This window comes from Onychomys torridus, chromosome 9 (genome assembly GCF_903995425.1).
Source record: "Onychomys torridus chromosome 9, mOncTor1.1, whole genome shotgun sequence".
Classification (NCBI taxonomy): domain Eukaryota; kingdom Metazoa; phylum Chordata; class Mammalia; order Rodentia; family Cricetidae; genus Onychomys; species Onychomys torridus.
In genome coordinates, this window is record NC_050451.1 from 110,908,789 (window position 1) to 110,929,885 (window position 21,097).

At 42.4% G+C, this 21,097-nt stretch overlaps 3 protein-coding genes across 9 annotated transcripts in view; 1 reads left to right on the plus strand and 2 right to left on the minus strand.

Annotated features, from left to right (window-relative positions):
* Ggact (gamma-glutamylamine cyclotransferase) overlaps nucleotides 1-653 on the minus strand; it is a 30,108-nt gene extending 29,455 nt beyond the window's left edge. The window contains exon 1 of one of the 2 annotated variants that reach the window (XM_036199585.1): nucleotides 571-653. The gene's annotated coding sequence lies outside the window, so the exon portion shown is untranslated. The remainder of the gene's footprint in view (nucleotides 1-570) is intronic. The other variant, XM_036199586.1, reaches the window with a different exon arrangement.
* Pcca (propionyl-CoA carboxylase subunit alpha) overlaps nucleotides 1-8,626 on the plus strand; it is a 387,394-nt gene extending 378,768 nt beyond the window's left edge. For 2 of the 4 annotated variants that reach the window (XM_036199583.1, XM_036199584.1), the window contains one exon: nucleotides 8,416-8,626. In XM_036199583.1, coding sequence (XP_036055476.1) covers nucleotides 8,416-8,475 — 60 coding nt within the window. In that variant the 3' untranslated portion in view covers nucleotides 8,476-8,626. Of the gene's footprint in view, nucleotides 1-3,608; nucleotides 4,265-8,415 lie in introns of those variants that run through there. The other 2 variants (XR_004945920.1, XR_004945921.1) reach the window with 2 other exon arrangements.
* A 7,986-nt stretch (nucleotides 8,627-16,612) lies between these two features.
* The window catches only part of Tmtc4 (transmembrane O-mannosyltransferase targeting cadherins 4), a 61,995-nt gene continuing 57,510 nt past the window's right edge, over nucleotides 16,613-21,097 (minus strand). For all 3 annotated transcript variants that reach the window (XM_036198883.1, XM_036198881.1, XM_036198882.1), the window contains exons 17-18: nucleotides 19,204-19,273; nucleotides 16,613-17,821 (exon numbers count right to left, since the gene is read on the minus strand). In XM_036198883.1, the coding sequence (XP_036054776.1) occupies nucleotides 17,673-17,821; nucleotides 19,204-19,273 (219 nt within the window). In that variant the 3' untranslated portion in view covers nucleotides 16,613-17,672. The remainder of the gene's footprint in view (nucleotides 17,822-19,203; nucleotides 19,274-21,097) is intronic.

Here is a 21,097-nt window from a genome sequence, read left to right on the forward strand (position 1 = left end):
TAAGCTGAGCTTGGAGTTAAGAAGCTAAATTAAAACACACGCACACCTCTGATGGGTTCTGAGTGAGGCTATCCTGTTATAACTGATTAATAGAATGAAACAACAACGAAAACAAAGAATAGAATTCAAAGGCAACGATCTCCAAATATCCAGATGTGTTATTAACGACTCCAAAAGGATCTAAGATCAGAAACTGATCAACAAAAATCGGTTTTGGATTCTTTTGCAAGTTTTGATTTCCTTACACTTAAGAAACACCTAAAATTAAAAGGCAGAATTTTTGAAAACAGCCTCATTCTACTTAGTATCTTCTGAGGCCATCCCTCCTACACCGAGCAAGCAGCGGCTCCGCGCGGGCCAGCGTCTCTGTCTGCGTCTCCCGCGGTGGCCATCACGTCCCCAGCGTGGGCCGTCCTCGGCGGTTTTCCGGGGTCAAATGTGCGTCCCGCCCCGAGGGTTCCGCCCGCCGACCCCGCATCTGCAGGGACGCTAGCGGCAGACGATCCGCTGGCTAGTGACTGAGTCCCTAAACCGCCCCAGGCTCCCAGTCCAGCCGGTTCAGCTCCTCACCTGCACCGGGTCAAGAGGATCACCGGGAGCGCGCCGGCCGCGGAGCGGAAATGCCCTGCTGGGCAGGCGCCGCAACCAAACCGCCCCGGGCGGCGCCCCCTGCAGGCCGCAGGCGGCTCTTCCTGTCCCTTGCCTTGTTGCCTTGCGGGCCTGCACACCTGGCACAACTTTTTCTAGAACCACGCACTTACCTATCCGAGACCACGCACACACAGCAGCACAGGTACAACCACTTCCATGGGAATAGGTTCTACATTACACACGCCTGTGTTGGACCCAAACACACCTGAGACCCCACTACTTCAAAAAGACTCATGAACACAAAATTGTTGACACCTCCTTACATAAACCCTAAGACGACACTAAACTCAGATAGATTTGAGGAAGACTCCACAGGACAGATTTATGCATCACCAAGGCCTCATACCTGCTTATACACACTCCAACTGGCAACAGGTAATATAGCCATTCTGCCCACTTACCAACTCTTTTTAAAATAAAACTTGTTTAGGTGCTAGTGGAAGGACTAACTTTCATCTGTATCCTATCCACTAGCACTAAGTGAGAGCCAGAATAGATGGATGAGATGTAGAAGCTGAGGGCAACTTTTTTTCCCAGAGATTTTCCTCATGGAAGGTGTAGTGCTTTGAGTCCAGAAGAAAGCAATGTCAGTAATGGTGAGAGGTCTCTGTCCTCCGAGAGACACAAGATAAGTATAAGACTATTGATTTCCTTTCATCATTTCCTGTCCCTTTGACTCTCTCTGTGTGTGTGTGTGTGTGTGTGTGTGTGTGTGTGTGTGTGTGTGTAGTACTTGAAATCGTTTTGTGAAGAACCAAAGCATCCCCATTTCAAGCAAGCCCCTCACCCCAGCTTAAAACAGGCCCGAGTTTCAAAATTCTCAAAGCTGCTGACATAGGTTCCAGGACAAAGTTAGGATGTTTGAAGAGCCGTCTGGTAGCAACTGATTAACCATAGAATGCCCCAATGCTGGAGATGGTTAAAGTACAAAGTCAGGATGTTTGAAGGACTATCTGGTCACAATTGATTAACCATAGAATGCCCCAGGGCTGGAGGTAGTCTATAAAGTTTGACAAACAACCAGTTAAAACTACAAAGTAAGATAACACAGAAATTTTGGAAAGCCCCTAAAACTTGAGCCAATCAGAATTGTACCCATACTAGCACCCCTAAATGATGTAATCTTATGGTTTTTGCCTTTAAAAACTGAGCTTGCAGAGGGGCGGCCACCTCCTCTAGCCTCCACGGTGTTGGGGTGCTCTACCGAGGTCCCTGCCATGTGGCTTGGTCCCTGCTTCAATAAACCTTGCTTTTGCATTTCGGTGAGTTCATGTCTCTGGTGGTCTCTTTGCGGGGGTCTCACACCCAGGGCACAACATTTCTATTCTTGGTTTTTGTGTACACATAGCCAATGTTGAAGTGGTTGTATTTTAAATAGATATCAGAGTCTAGAAGAAATCTAACTGATGATAGTCATAAACCAATAACTCTTTCTACAGAAGGTCATGAGAGGGAAAAGGTGTTGGTTTTTGTTTGTTTTGAGACAGGGTCTCTCTGTATAGCTTTGGAACCTGTCCTGGAAATCACTCTGTAGACAGGCTGGCTTTCCAACTCACAGAGATCTGCCTGCCTCTGCCTCCTGAGTGCTGTATTAAAGGTGTGCACCACCACTACCTGGCGAAAAGGGAGTCTTAAGGGAGGACCCCAGAAGGGGAGAAAAGGGGAGTAATAGGATGGATACACATGACATCGAAGTAGAAGACGGGTAGGGATATGAGAAGAAGGACTGGAGAAAAGGATCAATAAGAACATAGTATATGTGAAAGTCTCATAAGGAAGCCTATAATGTGGTATGGTAAAAGTTAAGGGTCTAAGTATGCTTAAAGGCACTGATTTACTGCAATTTTCTCATTTCACAGTGGAGAAATTAATAAAACCAGTAATGATCACATTGCATTTATTGGCAGCCACCGGGGCACAGAGTAATTAGGCAACTAACCAGGTTCCAGGTAAACACGGTGAGATGGGACTCATCTGTCTTTGGAGTCACTGAACCTTGAAAATAATGACTCACAGCAGGAGAACTGACCCTGAGACCCATAGTCTTGTTCCCAAATTCTTCCAACCTTATTATGTTATTTGCTGAGGAGTAAAAGCTACAATGCAAATACTTTATCAGGATGTTTTTTTTTTAATGTGTATGGGTGTTTTGTTTGTATTTCTATACCTCCTCATATGTCTGTGAAAACTATTATTTCCCATTTTACTGCTGAAGCTTGGTAGAAACAAAGAATAACTTCAGCATCTCACAGAGAAACACGTTCACAAAGTTCAAATAGCTCAGCAAGGCAATTCTTTTAGTAAAAATGGTGCACCATAACCCAAAATAGGCTAGCAAGCACAGCAGGGCCAAGATGGCTCCTGTCTTTTATTCCAGACATAGGTGATGACTGAGTGTCATCCCATTGGCAGGAGGGAAGTCTCACTCTGACACGATTGGCTAATCTGCTTGAAGGGAAAGGTTCAAAAATTGAATCCTTTGATTTAAAAATATCCCCTCCAAAACTAACTACATTTGACGGGGGGGGGGGGGGGGGGGGTTCTCACGGCAGTTACTAAAAGATTAAATTACTTACTATACACTACCTTCATAAAGCTGCTATTACAAGGTACCACAAATGGGTTGGAAATTTAGACCTTTAAAGCTGGAGGTAACCAGAACATAAACTGTAAAAGTGGAGGTCTGTGATACCATTGCAAAAGTTTAATGCTGTGTATGCAACCAAGTGGAGAAATGTCTCCTGATGCCATCACAGAGTTGGTATGAGCATAGCAGTGAGGGAATGTTTCAGTGGTTTAAATAATAATGGGTAGAATGTTTGGCAGAGCCTTGTGAAATTCTGACAATTTCAACTCCCAAAGCATGGTCTAGAAGTAGGTAAACACTATTTCTGGTGAGTATGGCAAATTGCATTTCCAAAGGTATACCTAACTAACATTCTCATTTCATCCCATAGCCAGACTTTGTCTTCCCACCCTCACCAGGTAAAAGTGATGGAACAGGAAGGCAGGAGCCAGGCTGGGTGGACCTTCAGAGCTGGCTAAGTTCCCAAGGATCTCTAGCTGCACCTGGAATTGGGCCAGCACTTGGACCAGGGTCAGAGGTGTTGGGGGTATCCCCATGTCTGCTACCATATGAGCTCTGTAGAGGAATGTCATACTGTGGATCTCAGGTTAGAGTGGGCCTGATGCCCCAAGTTGGCCTGGAGACTTTGCAGCCTGAGGGCCATACAGGGTTAGAGTAGAGAGCAACTTGGAGAGAGCCTCGAGATCCATGTACTGTCCACACCAATGCCATGAACCAAGTCCTGAGGAGTCACATGAAGGCCCTGAAGAAATGGGTCATTTTGCAAAGCAGCTAAAGCAGAAGAAGGTCACCCTGGGGTACACTCAGGCTGACATGGTGCTCACCCTGGGTGTCCTTTTTAGAAAGGTGTTCAGCCAGACAACCATTTGCTGCTTTGGGGACCTGCAGCTCAGCTTCAAGAACACATATATGGAGTTTGCTTTCATTGTGGCAAGGTTAACCACTGGACAAAGGAACTGCTCTTCCTTTGACTGCTGACCATGTGCTGTGCAGACTGGACATGCAGGACACACAGGAAAAAGACTGTTGAACTTTGCCAAAACAAGTCAGGACAGTCCTTCAAAATTCCTGCTTCACAGAAGAGTCTGCCAGATATTCTGTGAGACCCAGAGGAAAGCAACTAATGAACTTTGTCAATTCAAGGCAGGACAGTCCTTCAAATTTTCTGCTTCACTAAAAAGTTTGCCAGAAATTCTGGGCCTGTATGTTGCCCCCCGCCCTTTTTTTTAAAAGTTGTTGCTGCCTTTTAAGCCACAGTTGTCCAGATCAGCAACTGCAACTCCACTGCTACCAGCAGCAGGTAGGCTGCAAGAGTCACAGCTGGAGCTGGGCGGTGGTGGCACATGCCTTTAATACCAACACTTGGGAGGCAGAGCCAGGCAGATCTCTGTGAGTTTGAAGCCAGCCTGGGCTACCAAGAGAGCTCCAGGAAAAAAGGCACAAAGCTATACAGGGAAACCCTGTCTCCAAAAAAAAAAAATTAAAATTAAAATAAAAAAAAAAAGTCACAGCTGGAAGGAATTCTGTTTGCTCAGGCACTTTTTCAAAACTATGAAAAGAACTTAACTAAATCTCTGTCCCTCTAAAGAACTCAAGATTCAAAATTTAGGGTGTAATTCTGCTCCTCTGATAGGCTGAATAGCAAGTAGCTCACCTTCTCTCCTTGCTCACCTCCTCCAAAAAGCCCCCATGCTTCTTCTTGCCCCTACTTAAAAAAAACCCTCCACCTGGCTCCTCCCTATCACTTCCTGTCAGCTAGTTGTCGACTCAGCCATCTGACCACAAGTTAATTTTATTTAATCAAACACATCTTCGCATCATTAAACAAATGTTCTAGAACATAAACAAAGGTAACACACCTTACAATAATATTCCACAACACCTGATGGCTGAAGATGGATGCCCCAACATCGCAGAGGAACTTTGGGTGACTCTCCAGGCAGCCAAATGTCTGTTGTTAGATAATATTACAGCCTTCTGAGTCTTTGATGGAGTTGAAGACTAGATAGTTATAGTTGCAGTTTTCCTTAGTTATGATGGAAAGAAAATTGTTGGAACCAGCCAACGAGTCAATCAGGTAGCTGGGTGGAGGCGTGCAGTTTGTAGAGACAATGAAGAAGACAGAGCAGAGGCAAGAGGGCTGCCAGTCATGCCAAACAGTACCTGAGTTTATTTCACAGCCAGGTTATATACAAACTTGAAGGGCAGAAGTAGAACAATGCATAGAACAGGCATTCAACCAACACTCTATCCTGTCCTTGAGTCAAGGAGTAGACAGTTTCATTTTCTATCTTGATATACCTCCGGCTGGTGTCAGCAGCCTGTGTATAGCTAGATAGCATGTTCCTTCTAATGAGCTAATCACAACTTTCTCACTGCCCTCAGGCAGAGTCAAATATCAGATCATGACTTTCACACAGCCCTGGAGCAAGCAAGCCTGAACTCTATTGACTCAGAATAGACTTTAGATGAGTTGCTAAATGGTCTTATTAAATAAAAAACATGGAGCCAGATATTGGGGTGAAAACCTGAGACATCAGAGGAATAGGAAAATACACAAGCCAACCTCACCTAACTGACACCTCAGCTTCCAAAGAGAGACCATACTTCATGTATACCCACACCTAAATGCCTTTCTGTTCTGCTATCTAATTTGCTCTTCTTGTCCAGCTACAACACTTCCTCTTCCTGCCCAGCTCTGTCACTTCTTGTCTGTCTGTACAGACCTCCAAACACTACAGTTAACTAGTGTTGGAATTTAAGGTGTGTGCCACCATGCCTGCTCTGTTCCCAGTGTTGAACTCACAAAGATCCAGACAGATCTCTGCCTCCCAAATGATAGGATTAAAGGCATGTGCTACCATTGCCTGACTTCTATGTTTAATATAGTGTCTGACTTTTCCTTCTGATCTTCAGATAAACTTCATTGGGTTGCACAAATAAAATATCAACACAATAGACTTCAGATTCAAACTGGGAAACTGAGTCACTTGTGGGCTCCCATAGTAAACTAGGTGTAAAACTTTAGATTCACTGAGATAGGATAGCTAATGCATTATTTTCTCTGAATATGCTATCTACAATGAATTGAATATTGTAATTCTTACTTGATAACTGTTTTTGTTGTATATAATTTTACTATATTGAAGTTAAAACCGTTTTATTTAGACAAAAGGGGGGGAATGTAGAATATTATTTTAAGATGTTTTAGGTTTGTTTGTGCTGTGGAACATTTGTTTAATGATGCAAAGATGTGTTGCATTCCTTTATGTTGCATTTGTTTAACTCTGTGAAGCTGTGGATGTAGTAGTGTAGCAGATCAGCTCTACACTTACTTACCCCAGGACTCTTGAGGAATGAGGAATAAGAGACTTACTTAGAAGTAGCAGGGAGAGAAACAGAGAAAACATGGGGTAGACTCTACTGGGCCTGGATCCTTATCCACCGGCCCAAAACTTTATTCCAAAGGGCTATTTATAACAATGCCAATGGGTAGAGCAAAAGATGCCCTCCTTGCTAGTTACAGTCAAGTGTAGACCCTTACACACATGTAGTACCCAGGCCCGTGGTCCAGTCAACCTCTTATGCAGTCCTGCTGGGTACAGACACTATGAAACCTTGTGGGCTACATACAACAGGTCCCTCTCCTTTATATTTTAAAAGAAAAAAAATTCTTGATGCAACTGCATCAAACATAAAGACAAACAGGTTAACATAATTCTAATATAAATATTGCTATGCATAGTTACAATTTTCTCAATCTTACATCTTAAAGCAAACTCTTAATATTTCTTGCTAACGAAACATAGGATAAACTTCTGATGTATACCTCTTAAACTTAAATACTTTCTTAACTTCACCAAACCATGATCCATCAATATCAATAGGTTGACAAAATAATTTCTACAAACCTACTCTCAACCTGTAAACCTACTCTCAACCTACAATTTAGAACTATACAAAACATAACATTAATTCACTAAATGACACAAAAACATTTTTAAAATTAAATATACAGAGGAATATTAACTCTCTCCCTTTTCTTTAAAAAACAAAAACAAAAACAATCCTCTCCAACCAGTTCCATTTTTACATAAACAGTTCCATAACTAGTTCATAAGTCATTCCTGTTGATAGTTTTTATGCATATGCAAATTCAAACTGTCCCATTGTAATGAAATCATTATTGTCCATTTTATTTTTTAAGTTTAAAAGTTCCAAAAGAGTTCTGGTACCCTTCCTAAAAGTTCCTCTGAGTCCTCGTAGTCAGGGCCTGGCTTGTCAGCTGCCCCATGTCTGTGTATAGCTGTCAGAATTGTAATGACTCTGAAGCAAACAGTTCCAAAGACGAACAGTTCCATAACCAAGATTTTCAGTTCAAGCAAGTCTCTCTGAAACTTTCACTTTTAGCTACTGCTGCCTTTGCGGTCTGCAGTCTTCTGTAACCGGCCCGGACCAGGCTAGAGAGCTTCACCTCATAGCCACACGGGCTCAAGGCTCCTTCAGCTGCCATGAGCTGAAACTGTGCCTTCCCATGGCAACCCCAGCTTTGGGAGGAAAACCCATTACCTGCACCTTTGACAGTCCAAGTACTCAGCAAGCCTGGTCCTGGGAATCCTCTGTAGTTGCCTCACTGCTGGGAGCTCGGGCTGCAGTCTCAGCAGTTCCCACAGAGTCTCAGGCTGGCTGTCCAGCCTGGAGTATGGTTCTCACCTCCACAGCTTCCTGCTTTCCAGTGTGTCTCAGCTGCTTGTCCTGCACGGACACCATTCTGCTCTCGGCCTCTGGGGAGTAAGGGCAGATGGGGAAACGAAGAGAAGGAGAGAGGGGCTAGAGGGGGACAGGGGGAGGGGGAGAGGGGGAAGAAGGGGGACAGGGGGAGGGGGAGAGGGGGAAGAAGGGGGAGAGGGGGCAGAGGGGGAAGGGGAGAGGGGGGGGAGAGAGAGAGAGAGAGAGAGAGAGAGAGAGAGAGAGAGAGAGAGAGAGAATGAGAATGATGTATGCAGCCTTGTGGTATTTTCTTCACCGCCTAACTTACACACCCAAGAATAAAATGCCATTGCCTTCATTTTTCAATTCCTTATTGGCATGTCTACACTTGCAACCCTACAATCCTTTCACCAAATTCTAGGGTTATTTTTTTTTTCTTTTTTTATCTTTTTCTTGTCTCTGTTCAGGCACCGTCTGTGGCAGACCAGCCCCCCACACTTATATACCACAGGACTCTTGAGGAATGAGGAATAAGAGACTTACTTAGAAGCAGCGGGGAGAGAAACAGAGAGAAAACACAGGATAGACTCGAGTGGCCGGGCTCCTTATCCAACGGGCCCAGAACTTTATTCCAAAGGTCCAGAACCTGTGTCAATTCTGTACAGTGAATTTTTCACCTTAATAAATTCTTTGCCCTTTAAACAGACTCTGTGGATTTCTTGTTATATGTGATTCTTTGCCTGTCTAAAACACCCCATAGTCTAATAAAGAGCTGAACAGCCAATAGTAAGGCAAGACAAAGGATAGGTGGGGTTGGCATGCAGAGAGAATAAATAGAAGAAATCTGGAAGGAGCAAGAAGAGAGAAGGAGGAGCAAGAAAACAAGAGCCAGCCCCCCAGCTACCCAGCCAGCCACGGAGTAAGAGTGGAAGTAAGATATACAGAAGTAAGAAAAGGAAAAAGCCCAGAGGCAAAGGATAGATGGGATGATTTAAAGTTAAGAAAAGTTGGCAAGAAACAAGTCAAGCTATGGCTGGGCATTTATTGCTGTGGATATCGCTCTGTGTAAATAAAGTTCTGATTGGCCAGTGGCCAGGCAGGAAGTATAGGCGGGACAAGAGAGTAGAGAATTCTGGGAAGTAGAAGACTGGAGAGAGACACTGCCAGGCGCTGCCATGAAAAGCAACATATAAAGACACTGGTAAGCCACAAGCCATGTGGCAAAGTATAGACTAACAGAAATGGGTTAATTTAAGATAAAAGAAGTAGATAACAAGAAGCCTGCCACAGCCATACAGTTTCTAAACAATGTAAGTTTCTGTGTGCTTTCTTGGTTGGGTCTGAGTGACTGTGGGACTGGCGGGTAAGAGAGATTTGTCCTGATTCGGCCAGGAAGGAAAACTCTAACTACAATTTATAATTAAGAATAAGTCTAAATCCAGTTGTGCTTGCACCAAGTAAAATAATGTTGTATAGAAGTGGGCTCTATGATGACAGGGTATTCAGCCATCTGATTACCAGAGTAGGCCAGCTCAGGCATCCTCTTGACTATTGCCAGTAGTCTATGGTGGAGTCATCCTTGTGAATTCCTGGGAACTTCCCTAGCACTCTGCTTATCCCTATTCCCATGGTGTCTTCATTTATCATGGTATCTCTTTCCTTGCTCTCCCACTCTGTTCCCATTCCAGCTTGAAATTCTCGCTCCCCTAAGCTCTCATATCACCGTCTCTTGCCCTCCATTATCCCTCCACACCCCCAGTTTGCTCATGTAGATCTCATCCATTTCTCTGTCATTGGGTGATCCATGTGTCCTTCCTAGGGTCCTCCTTACTAGCTAGCCTCCCTGGAGCTGTGGGATGCAGTTTGGTTATCCTTTGCTTTACATCTAGTATCCACTTATGAGTGAGTACATACCATGTTTGTCCTTCTGAGTCTGGGTTACCTCACTTAGGATGATATTTTCTAGTTATATTTATTTGCCTGCAAACCTCATGATGTCTTTTTTTTTCCTGCTGAATAGTACTCTATTGTGTATATGTACCACATTTTCTTTATGCATTCTTCAGTTGAGGGGCATCTAGGTTGTTTCCAAGTTCTGGCTATTACAAATAATGCTGTTATGAACATAGTTGAGCATGTGTCCTTGTAGTATGATTGAGTATTCCTTGAGTATATGCTCAAAAGTGGTATAACTGGGTCTTGAGGAAGACTGAGTTCCAATTTTCTGAGAAACCACCATACTGATTTCCAAAGTGGCTGTACAAGTTTGTATTCCCACCAACAGTGTAGGAGTGTTCCCCTTGCTCCACATCCTCTCCAACATAAGCTGTTTTAAGTGTTTTTGATCCTAGCCATTCTGACAGGTGTAAGATGGTATCTAAGAGTCATTTTGATTGGCATTTCCCTGATGACTAAGGATGTTGAGCAATTCCTTAAATGTTTTTCGGCCATTTGAGATTCTTCTGTTGAGAATTCTCTGTTTAGCTCTATAGCCCATTTTTTTAATTGGATTGTTAGGTATTTTGATGTCTAGTTTCTTGAGTTCTTTATATATTCTGGAGATCAGCCCTCTGTCAGATGTGGGGTTGGTGAAGATCTTTTCCCGTTCTGTAGGCTGTTGTTTTGTTTTATTGGCCATGTCCTTTGCCCTACAAAAGCTTCTCAGTTTCAAGAGGTCTCATTTATTAATTGTTGCTCTCAGTGTCTGTGCTACTGGTGTTATATTTAGAAAGTGATCTCTGGTGCCAATGTGTTCAAGAGTACTTCCTACTTTCTCTTATATCAGGTTCAGAGTAACTGGATTTATGTTGAGGTCTTTGATCCACTTGGACTTAAGTTTTGTGCATGGTGACAGGTATGGATCTATTTGCAATCTTCTACATGTTGACATCCAGTTATGCCAGCATCATTTGTTGAAGATGCAAGAAAGCTTACTTCTAAGAAGCAAACAGCTCAAATGGATAAGGAGACTTTCAGTTTTTAAATATGTAACTTGGATTGTTGTTCCAGGGAAAGAAAAGGAGGCACATAAAGCTTGCACTAAGACCAAGAAGTGCACTAAACAGTGAGCTCAAAGGACAAAAATGTGACTTACCTCAGGACAATATTAAAGTCACTTTAAAAGTTTTAGAATTGTGTGTGTGTGTGTGTGTGTGTGTGTGTGTGTGTGTGTGTGTGCCATAGCACACATGTGGAGGCCGGAGGACAACTTGTGGAGGTCAGTTCTCTCCTCCTACCTGGAGGGTTCCCAGGATCAAACTCAGGTTGTCAAACTTGGCAGCAAGTGCCTGTTGTAGAATATTTCTTTAAGCAAAGATGCACTATATTTGTTTATGTTGTGGAATATTACTTTGTGTAAAGGTATGTTGCATTTGTTTATGTTGCATTTAATTATGTAAAGATGTGTTGTTGTTTCACCTTGTCTGTCTAAGGTACCTGATTGGTCTAATAAAAAGCTGAATGCCAATAGCTAGGCAGTAGAGGGATAGGCAGGGCTGGTAGGCAGAGAGAATAAATAGGGGAGAATGAAAGGAGGAGAGAATGAAGGAGAAAGAGAGGGACATACCTGGGGCCAGAAGCCAGCAGCCACCAGCCAACCAGCCATGGAGATAGCTAGAAAGTAAGATATACAGAAGGAAAGAAAGGTAAAAAGCCCCAGGGCAAAACATAGATAAAGAGAAGTAGGTTAAGTTATAAGAGCTAGGAAGAAACAAGCCTAAGCTAAAGCTGAGCATTCATAACTAATAATAAGCCTCCATGTCATGATTTGGGAACTGGTTGGTGACCCAAGAAAAAGCCTGATACAGTGCTTTTACCTGGTGAGCCTTACTATTGCCCCCAAATGATTACTTTGGAAGATTTGTTCCAAGAAAGGCAAGTATGGGTCTTTCCTGCCTCCTGTTCTTTACTCCCTCCCTCCTTCCCTCTTCCTTGTGTGTGCTTGTGAAGGCCAAAGACTGATACTGGGTATCTTCCTTCATCATTCTCCACCTTTGAGACAGGGTCTCTCAATGAACTTGGAGCTTGCCTGCTTGCTACACAAGTTGGCTAGCAAGCCTACAAGATCCTTCTGTCTCCACCTCTCCAGCATAGGGATTATAAGTATGGGTGGGTAGTCCTAGCTTTAAAATATATATATGTACTGGGATTTGAACTCAGGTCCTCATGCTTGCTCTGCAAACACTTTACTGACTGAGCCATCTCTCCAGGACCCATTGTCTTTTTGTTGCTGTAAAACGTAGACTTATTATCATTTAACATCTAAAGACATGGTTCAAATTTTCCTTTCCCTCCCTCCCTCCCTTTTGACAGGGTATCACTAAGTAGCTTAGGCTGGCTTAGAACTAGCTATGTAGTCCAGCATGACCTCAAACATATCAACCTCCTGCCTCAGTCTCCCAAGTGCTGGGATTACAGCTGTGTGTCTCCACACCCAGCTTTGTATGTACCTTAAAAATCTACATGTTCTCACATAATACACAAAAACTTACCATTTGTAGTTTTTAAATTTAAAATCAGGGCTCAAGGTAACATGCTCAGATTTAGATGGAGCCCTATTTTAGAATTCTTGTTAGGTGACTCTATGTTACTCACATGGCCTCACAGTGGAAAAGTCACTCATTGATACTGCTGTCATCAGTGAGTTCAGCTTTTCAGACTCCATGGTCTCCACTGACACATTCCTTGTCACCTCCCAGTTAATGGCTTTATTCATTGCTGATCTTCCCTTGAATTGATGGATTCATTTGGGACAAAACCCAAAAAAGGATGATTTTCTAATCAACACTCTTCCAATATTTATAATGAATAGCTCTGATTGGTCCATCAAGAAGACTCATCTGACCAGGTTGTTTGCTAATCTACTATGATCTTGAGAGGCATCTGGTTTTCAGACAGATACCTGAGTTGTCCACTCAGGAAAGCCTTAGGAGAGCAGTGACAAATACAGCCCTATGGTAACCAACAGTGTTAACAATTAATCTGAATGCAGCAATAATTAGATGCAACAAATAATTTTTAAAAACAGGCTAAATTTCTTGGTTGGCACATATATTCATGTCTTGTTGTACTCTAGAGGCACACTGCCCATAAGAAATGTACAGTGAACAAAGCTACAAATTTAAAATGTTAGTTCTTGTGGTACCAGGTCTCAACCCTAGTGCCTTGTGCATGCTAGGTCGGCACTCTGCCACTGAGGCATAGTCATAGTCCACACAGATACAAAAATTTTGAAGCCACAATTGAAAAGTAAAAGTGGGAAATTAATCACTATGATAGTTTGTTAACCCCGAGCAGCCATCTTTTGATATCCATGGGAAATTGATTCAAGAACTACCAGAATTTATGAATGCAAAAGTAACAGAACTTTGGCCACTTCCTTTCATCTTATACTTCCAAGGTCTAAGAAGTCTCTGGCACATGCTATGAAAGTTTAAATGAGAATGTTCCCAATAGGCTCAGCTGTTTGAATGCTTGTTCCCTGGTTGGTAGCACTGTCTGGGTAGGTTTAGGGGGCATGGCCTTTTTCAAGGATGCTACTGCTGGCAGGATAAGGTTTCAATGCTTTGCACTGTTCCCAGTGTATTCTCTGCTTCATGCTTGCCATTGGAGCTGGGAGCCCTCCACCTCTGATCCAGCCACCATGTCTCTGCTCCGCCACCATGGACTTTGTCTGGAACCGTAAACACAAACTTTCTTCTGTAAGTTGCCTTGGCTATAGCATTTTATCACAGCAATATAAAAGTGACTAATATAGTAGACACTTACTTTTTACTGAGTAAATGAGGGAACAGACATATTTAATGCTAGCTCTGTCCCTTTTTTCCAAAACCCATTCTGCCACTTAGCATTTATCTCAGGGTCCACTGAGCTTCTCATCTTTTTATAAAACAAATCTTATAGTCCACTTTAAATCTGAGAAGTGGGTAGAATAATGTAAATGAATTGCCTAGGATGCTACATTGGGAGAACTAAGATATATATCTGGGCCTGTCACCTCCAGATCCAAGCAGGTTGAACAGGAATATGGACACAGATGTCTACCTAATGCTTTGATACTGGGCTCTGTCTTCTGTAGGATATTTAAGTGGGTAACTTGAAATCATATGCAATGAACACGCTAGATAACATCAGACTCAGAGCCAGAGGGCTTTGTAAGGGTTATGGATGTGAGGCTGTGCCTAATAGGGTGAAATTTAAAAGAACAAATCTAAGTCTGCATCAAAGCTGAAACAAGTCGTAGTGAGAGAAAGACCAGATAGAAACTCCACAGTAACATATGCTGAACTGAGAAACAAGTACACCCAAGGAAGTGAAGGACTGTGATCAGATCTCCTCACGTTTAAATGCTGCCCCCACCCGTAACTAACAATCAAAACATTAAAATAAAGAAGCTATTATTCAGGTGTGGTGGTGCATGTCTGTAATTCCAGCTACTTGGGAAGCTGAGGCAGAGGATCATGAGTTTGAGGCCAGCTGGGCTGTGTAGCAAGACCCTGTCTAGAAATACACTCACGTACATAAGTACTACAGTTAAGCAGAGAAGTTCTAGGAAGCCAGCCCTCTACTTCAGTCTTAGGATAATCAAGAAACATACCACAGCTCTCTTAAAACAGGAAGAAATGAAAAAGAGCCTACATAATGGATTTTACTATTCAACCAAATGACAATTTTCTCTGAAAACAGCTACAGAGGGAATCCTGACAGACAAAGCAACAAGAGTTTAGGGGATTTGTTCTGTAGGCAGGGGACCAGATGCACACATTTTATTGGACACAGGAGTTTATTAGTAGGGAGGAAAAAAAAAAAAAAAAGAAGGCTCCTAAAGGAGATTTTAGAAGAAGTATTGTTGAGCCGGTCGGTGGTGGCACACGCCTGTAATCCCAGCACTCGGGAGGCAGAGGCAGGTGGATCTCTGTGAGTTCGAGGCCAGCCTGGTCTACAGAGCTAGTCCAGGACAGGCTCCAAAGCTACAGAGAAATCCTGTCTCGAAAAACAAACAAACAAAAAAAACAAAACAAACAAAAAGTGTTCTTTGCTCTCAAACAAATAAACAAACACCAAAAACAAACCAAGTATCATTAAAAAAAATTTTTTTTAAAGCTACATAGCATACATTTTTTTTTCCCTGCCAAGCTAGGCCCTACAGAAAGATCCTAAAAGATTTATAAACTGTTAGTGTTGTTTTGGTGCCATTTAAACCAATGTTTGAAACAACACTTTCTTTGCTGAAGTATTTCAACTACTACAAAGTCCAACTTCTGGTCTAAAAGTCTACACAGCTGTCCCCAGAAAGTGAGTATAGACATTCCATCCCTTCTGGTTGTGGTCTACAATATATAGACATCACTGTAACTTTAGGACTCCCATTGGTCATCAACTTGACTGGCTTTGGAACCAGCTAAGAGGCAAACCGCTGAGAACACCTGTGAGGGATCTCCTTGATTAGGCTACATGAAGTGGGAAGACCCATCCTAAATGTGAGCCAAGTGGTTCTGCAGCAGCATAGGCACAAGGAAAAGCTTTTTGTTTGCTTGTATTTGCATCTGGCTGGTGAGTTAATCTACTCTGTGGCTGCCACTGCCGCTGCTTTCCTTCACTGACGATAGGACCCTTTCTTTAGTTTTATAATGTGAGCTTTAGACCAATGGCTCTCTAGGAATTCTCCTGGCCTTCAGTGTCAGATTGCAACTGCTGAGGACCAGCTTTGTGGAACAAATAGCAACAGTTCTGAGCCTCTCTATCGTGAAGACAGCCATTCTTGGGCAACATAGAAAGTACTTTGTAAACCAATCTAATAACAGTTTTAATACACACACACACACACACACACACACACACACACACACACACACCCCTTCATTCTATTGGTTCTGTTCCTCTAGAGACCCCTTGACTAACAGACCTGTCATTTTTATTTTTAAACTTTGAGACAGGATCTCACTAACTTGCCTAATGTGGTATTAAATTCATTCTGTAACCTAGGAGGCCTTGTATTTGTGATCCTCCTGAGTAGATGGGATTATAGGTACACACCAGCAGGCCTGGCTCCTGTCCACACACTGATTCTTCCATTTGCTTTTAATTAAAAATGAAAACTGTATTTTTAAAAGTGAGTATAGAGAATAAAATCTATCAATATGGATCTATGCATCCCATTATCTGAACTTCAGTAACTTCCCAATATAAATCTATAAAACAGGCCTGTGGTTAATTCTGATTGTAAACTTGACTGAATTTTGAGCCACCTAGGAACAAAACTTGTGTACCAGAAAGGGTGTTTTCAGAGGTTTAATGGTAGACCCAGCAGAGATGTGAGCAGCAGCACCCCACAGGTGCAGCACCCAGGCAGGGAACCTGTAGCAAATAAAGAAGGCAACAGAGCAGAAACATGACATGCATCAATCACTCTGCTCCCTGACTGTAATGCATCATGACAGTGCCTCAAGGTCCTGCCGTGCCTTTCCAGCCACAGTAGACTGAAAACTTGAAACTGTGAACTAAAATAGGCATTTCCACCCTTACACTGTTAGGTGTTGCAGTGGTGGGAAAGGAATGAACAGTGGGCCCTAAAACAATATACAAGTCATGTACTGGAAAAGAACTGACTCCACTGTAAAGGGAGAACAGACTTCACTATTAAGAAGAAACTATGACAGCTTCATGTCAGTTTGTGTGATAGTTTTACTGCAATAGAAATCACAGAGATTGCATAAATTATTAGGTCAACAGTATATAAAGAACAAACTAAGTAAATAAATTGTTGTGATCTAAGACAAGGAAAAACAACTCAGTTTTTAAGAACACTACACAATCCAGAATTTTTATTTCTTCTGTAAAAAAAATTACCTTTTTGCATTTTCTGGATAGACTAATGTCTATAGGTATACTATGTGAAATGGAAACCCACTTCACAGCAAAAAACATGAAAACACAAGGTACACAGAAACGTAGCCCTCTGAACACTGGACAGAACACTAACCAAGATGTTAGGCTGCCTGCCTTTGCCTAGGCACAGCAGGGGTACTCGAACAACAATGGCAGTACTCTGTAGAATATTATCCTGTGTACTAACATCATACATGTTGGAACACACACACACCCAAAAAGCATAGGAGTCAATGCCTTCCTATGAAAGAAAAAATATATAGGTATACCAGATGTTAAAATTTCCCTTCTTCATTAATTATTTATCCTGTTCAACACAAAGAAGTAAATAATTTCTTACAAACTTCAATTTATACTGTTGCAAAGAGACTTAAAAAACAACAACCCAAATCTTAACTTACTCTTCCATGTCATTAAATAAACATGCTAATATACAGACACATTTAGTGCTTATGTAAGTTGTAGGAGTCAGCCATGTCTAGGTCACTCCACCTCATCATAACAGTTATACCCCAAATGCAGGCTTAACATGAGCAAAAGTTGCTCAAGGTAATTTTTTCTCCTTTTTCTGTTTAGTTAAGAAAAAAAAAAAGGCTTCATTTTTGGAATTTTAGAATTACATTTGGGTAGTCTGAAAAAATACAATTTCAATGAAAAAATCCTACCACGTGTTCAAGAGTGTGTTGCTGGTGCTATAATCATTTTGCATGTCTTTGTTTTCACAGAAAAAAAACAGTAGAATAAACAAAATGTTTGAGAACTTGAAATGGCTAAACACAAATGCACAATCTAAACAAAGGCCTCATGTACACATGCACAAACTCAAAACACAAGAAGATCAGACATCTTTCTTCTGCATTTGTTCTAGCTTTCTTCTCAGAAGACGGTAATTCTCCTTGGTGCCTGCTGCCACGGGGTCAAGTTGCAAGGAGATCTCATAGTGTTTCTTGGCCGAGTCAAGATGTCCCCAGCGATGATAAAGCACAGCTGAAATAGCAGGAGATGAATTTGGTTGGAAGAGCTTCTGACTAACTTGCAGGATTCCCAAACACATGCACAAAGAACTATTGTGGAGCCTTTACAGAAATCACTGTTTAAAAAATATTGTTTGTACTGTAAGCTGTATTTATTGTAATCGCACACCCTGGGGAGAAGCCCCTGCACCCCTGCCTGTTGCTCATGGGGTTATTCTTATTGTTACATGGCATTCACGTGCTTCCAGAAATGTTATTATAAAAAAGAAGGGCCGTGATTGCTTCATTGCTGCTGTGGAACTTCTAGCTAGTCAGCACTGCACTGAGATTGGGCTGTGTCAAAGTCTAGTCTGTTATTATTTCATCCTTTATAAAGAACCCACATTTTATTTTTTAAATTTATTTATTTTTATTTTATGTATATGAGTATTTGGCCTGAGTGTATATATGTGTAACACATGCATTTGGTGCCTGGTACCTATGGAGGCCAGAAGACATCAGGTCCTCTGAAACTGGAGTTATAGATGGTTGTGAGCTTCCACATGGGTGCTGAGAACCAAATCTGGGTCCTCTGCAAGAGTAGCCAATGTACTTAACAGCTGAGCTGTCTCTATATTCCCAACCTTTTATTTATTTATTTTTTTGTTTTTCAATACAGGGTTTCTCTGTGTAGCTTTGGAGCCTGTCCTGGAACTTGCTCTGTAGACCAAGCTGGCCTTGAACTCATAGAGATCCTCCTGCCTCTGCCTCCCTAGTACTGGGATTAAAGGTGCCCGGCTCCAACCTTTTATTTTAAGTGAAGATTTCCATATACCTTTTGGTGAAATAATAGCTGTGTTTCTAGGTTGAAATCAGGGCTCTCACATCAGAATCAGACTGTAAAATGATATTACCATAAAGCAAATCTTCAGCATTCTAAATCTGATTTGGTAGGCGGAATGGCTCTCATGAGATACTGGAGTGTGGATGTAGGGCACAGAATGGTTCTTGGGAGATACTGGAGTGTGGATGTAGGGCATGGAATGGTTCTTGTGAGATACTGGAGTATGAATGGTTCTTGTAAGATACTGGAGTGTGGATGTAGGGCATGGAATGGCTCTCGTGAGATACTGAAGTGTGGATGTAGAGCACGGAATGGTTGTCATGAGATACTGGAGTGTGGATGTAGGGCACGGAATGGCTCTTGTGAGATATTGGAGTGTGGATGTGGCCTCCAGCACCCTGGCAAGCACTCTACACTGAGCTGTTTCAGCTCATTTAATAAAAATTCATTTTGAGACGGGATCAATTCGGGTTACCTTTCAAAAATTACTTTTGCAAAAAAGATTTTATAGACATATACATATAAAATAACACAGAATTTCAAATTACAATTCAAATGGAAAACTTTCTTACCCAGATTACCATGGTAACTTGCAACATTTGGATTTGCTTTAATTGCCTTGAGGAATAAAGCTTCAGACTCCTAAAAATGAAGTACATACAGAAGGTATTATGTACAAAGCAAAAACAATCATCTTATCTTCTAGCATTACTGTTTTGTATCACCATATCCTTTCAAGAAACAGCCTTGCTGAGAAGGGGCTAGAAGAGCTACCAAGAGAGGTGACAGGGGCAGCAGACCAGTGGTGACCAGAGAGAGGGGATGATGAAGACTGTAAGCTTGCAACCTAGTTTAAATGACTTAATTCAGGGAAGGAAGAAAGGGACAGAGAGGAGAGGATCAAGTTGTCAAGGACACCCATGAAAGCAGCATGTCCAACTCAAACTGATGACCTCAGTGCAGAGACAAAACACTCAAGGTAGGAGTTTGAGCCTGTTTAATCTCCCACAGAAACCCAGAATACCCTTGGCATCCCAGATGAAGCTGCATCCCTCATTCAGCAGCAGTTAGCATAGATAATGAGGAAAAATGGCCACCTATAAAGGGAGCCATCCATTACTGTATAGGACTGTAACCAAACGCCCCTGGTGAGCACAGCCTGATTTTCATACTCCTTACTGGGGTCACTATGAAGCAGGGTGGTGGTTTTCTGAGTGAGCCCAGATGGTCACTTTCTACTTGGAGACAGATGCCAAACCTGTCCACTAGCATTAAGTCTAGGCGTGCCTCCCACACCTGTTTTGAAGGAGCCAACCTCACCGTAACTGGCATAAATGCTGTATGGTGGTACTGTGCTTCCCAAAATACTGTGCACGCTAATAACTTACCTGGGGTCAGGGCACAGAACAGCCACAATATTAAACATAGAGGATAGGCAGTGGTAGCACACACCTTTAATCCTAGCATTCCAGAGGCAGAGATCTAGGTAGATCTCTGTGTGTTCAAGGATACAGCCAAGCACGGTGACACATGCCTTTAATCCCAGGGAGTGATGGCAGAAAGCAGAAAGGTATATAAGGCGTGAGGGCCAGAAACTAGAAACATTTGGCTTGTTAAGCTTTTAGGCTTTTGAGAAGCACAGTTCAGCTGAGAGGCATCCAGTCTGAGGAAACAGGATCAGCTGAAGAACTGGTGAGGTGAGGTAGCTGTGGATTGTTCTGCTTCTCTGATCTTCCAGCATTCACCCCAATACCTGGCCTCAGGTTTGATTTTATTAATAAGACCATTTAAGATTCCTGCTACAATGCTGAGCTTATACTAACAACCCATGCTGTTGGATTGGGGACAATTTTGACTTCTCACATTCTAGATAACTCTTCTGACACTGAATTGCAGGAACAGCAGCTTCTTTGTCATGGGATAGCCAATGAGTCATGGGAAGCAGGCTGGAGGGTCCAGGTGGAAATCTCTGAACCCACAGAGCTCAGAGAAAACCCAGTCATGTAGACATATCATTCAAAGGCGACTGAATGAAGACATCAATATGACAAGTAGGATGCCAGTGGTGAGTCAGTGTCTGCAACCCAGCTCCAGCAGCTGAATTGCCTTTGGAGAGACCCCCTGATTTGTCCAACGTTTTAGATAAGCTGCAGAACAACCAAACCAAGTGGAAGGTATGGTTTGTTGTGGTTTTTATGCAGCTATGCTTTTTCTGTTGGTTTTTAAACATTTTCATCTAGCCCTGAAACCACAGGAAATAAGAGAGACAAACAATGAGAATCTACTTTAAGATGCTCTGATGACTCTGCTGGAGCGGACTGTTGCAGGGGTGAATGACATACTTTCTATGGGTTCCTAGAATTTCTCATTTCCTAACTGCTCAAATGTCAAGCCCATAGCTGTCCCTGGGTAATGAGTTGGTGAGCCTAGGGGAGACAGTGACACTGATGGGGGTAGGGACTTGAG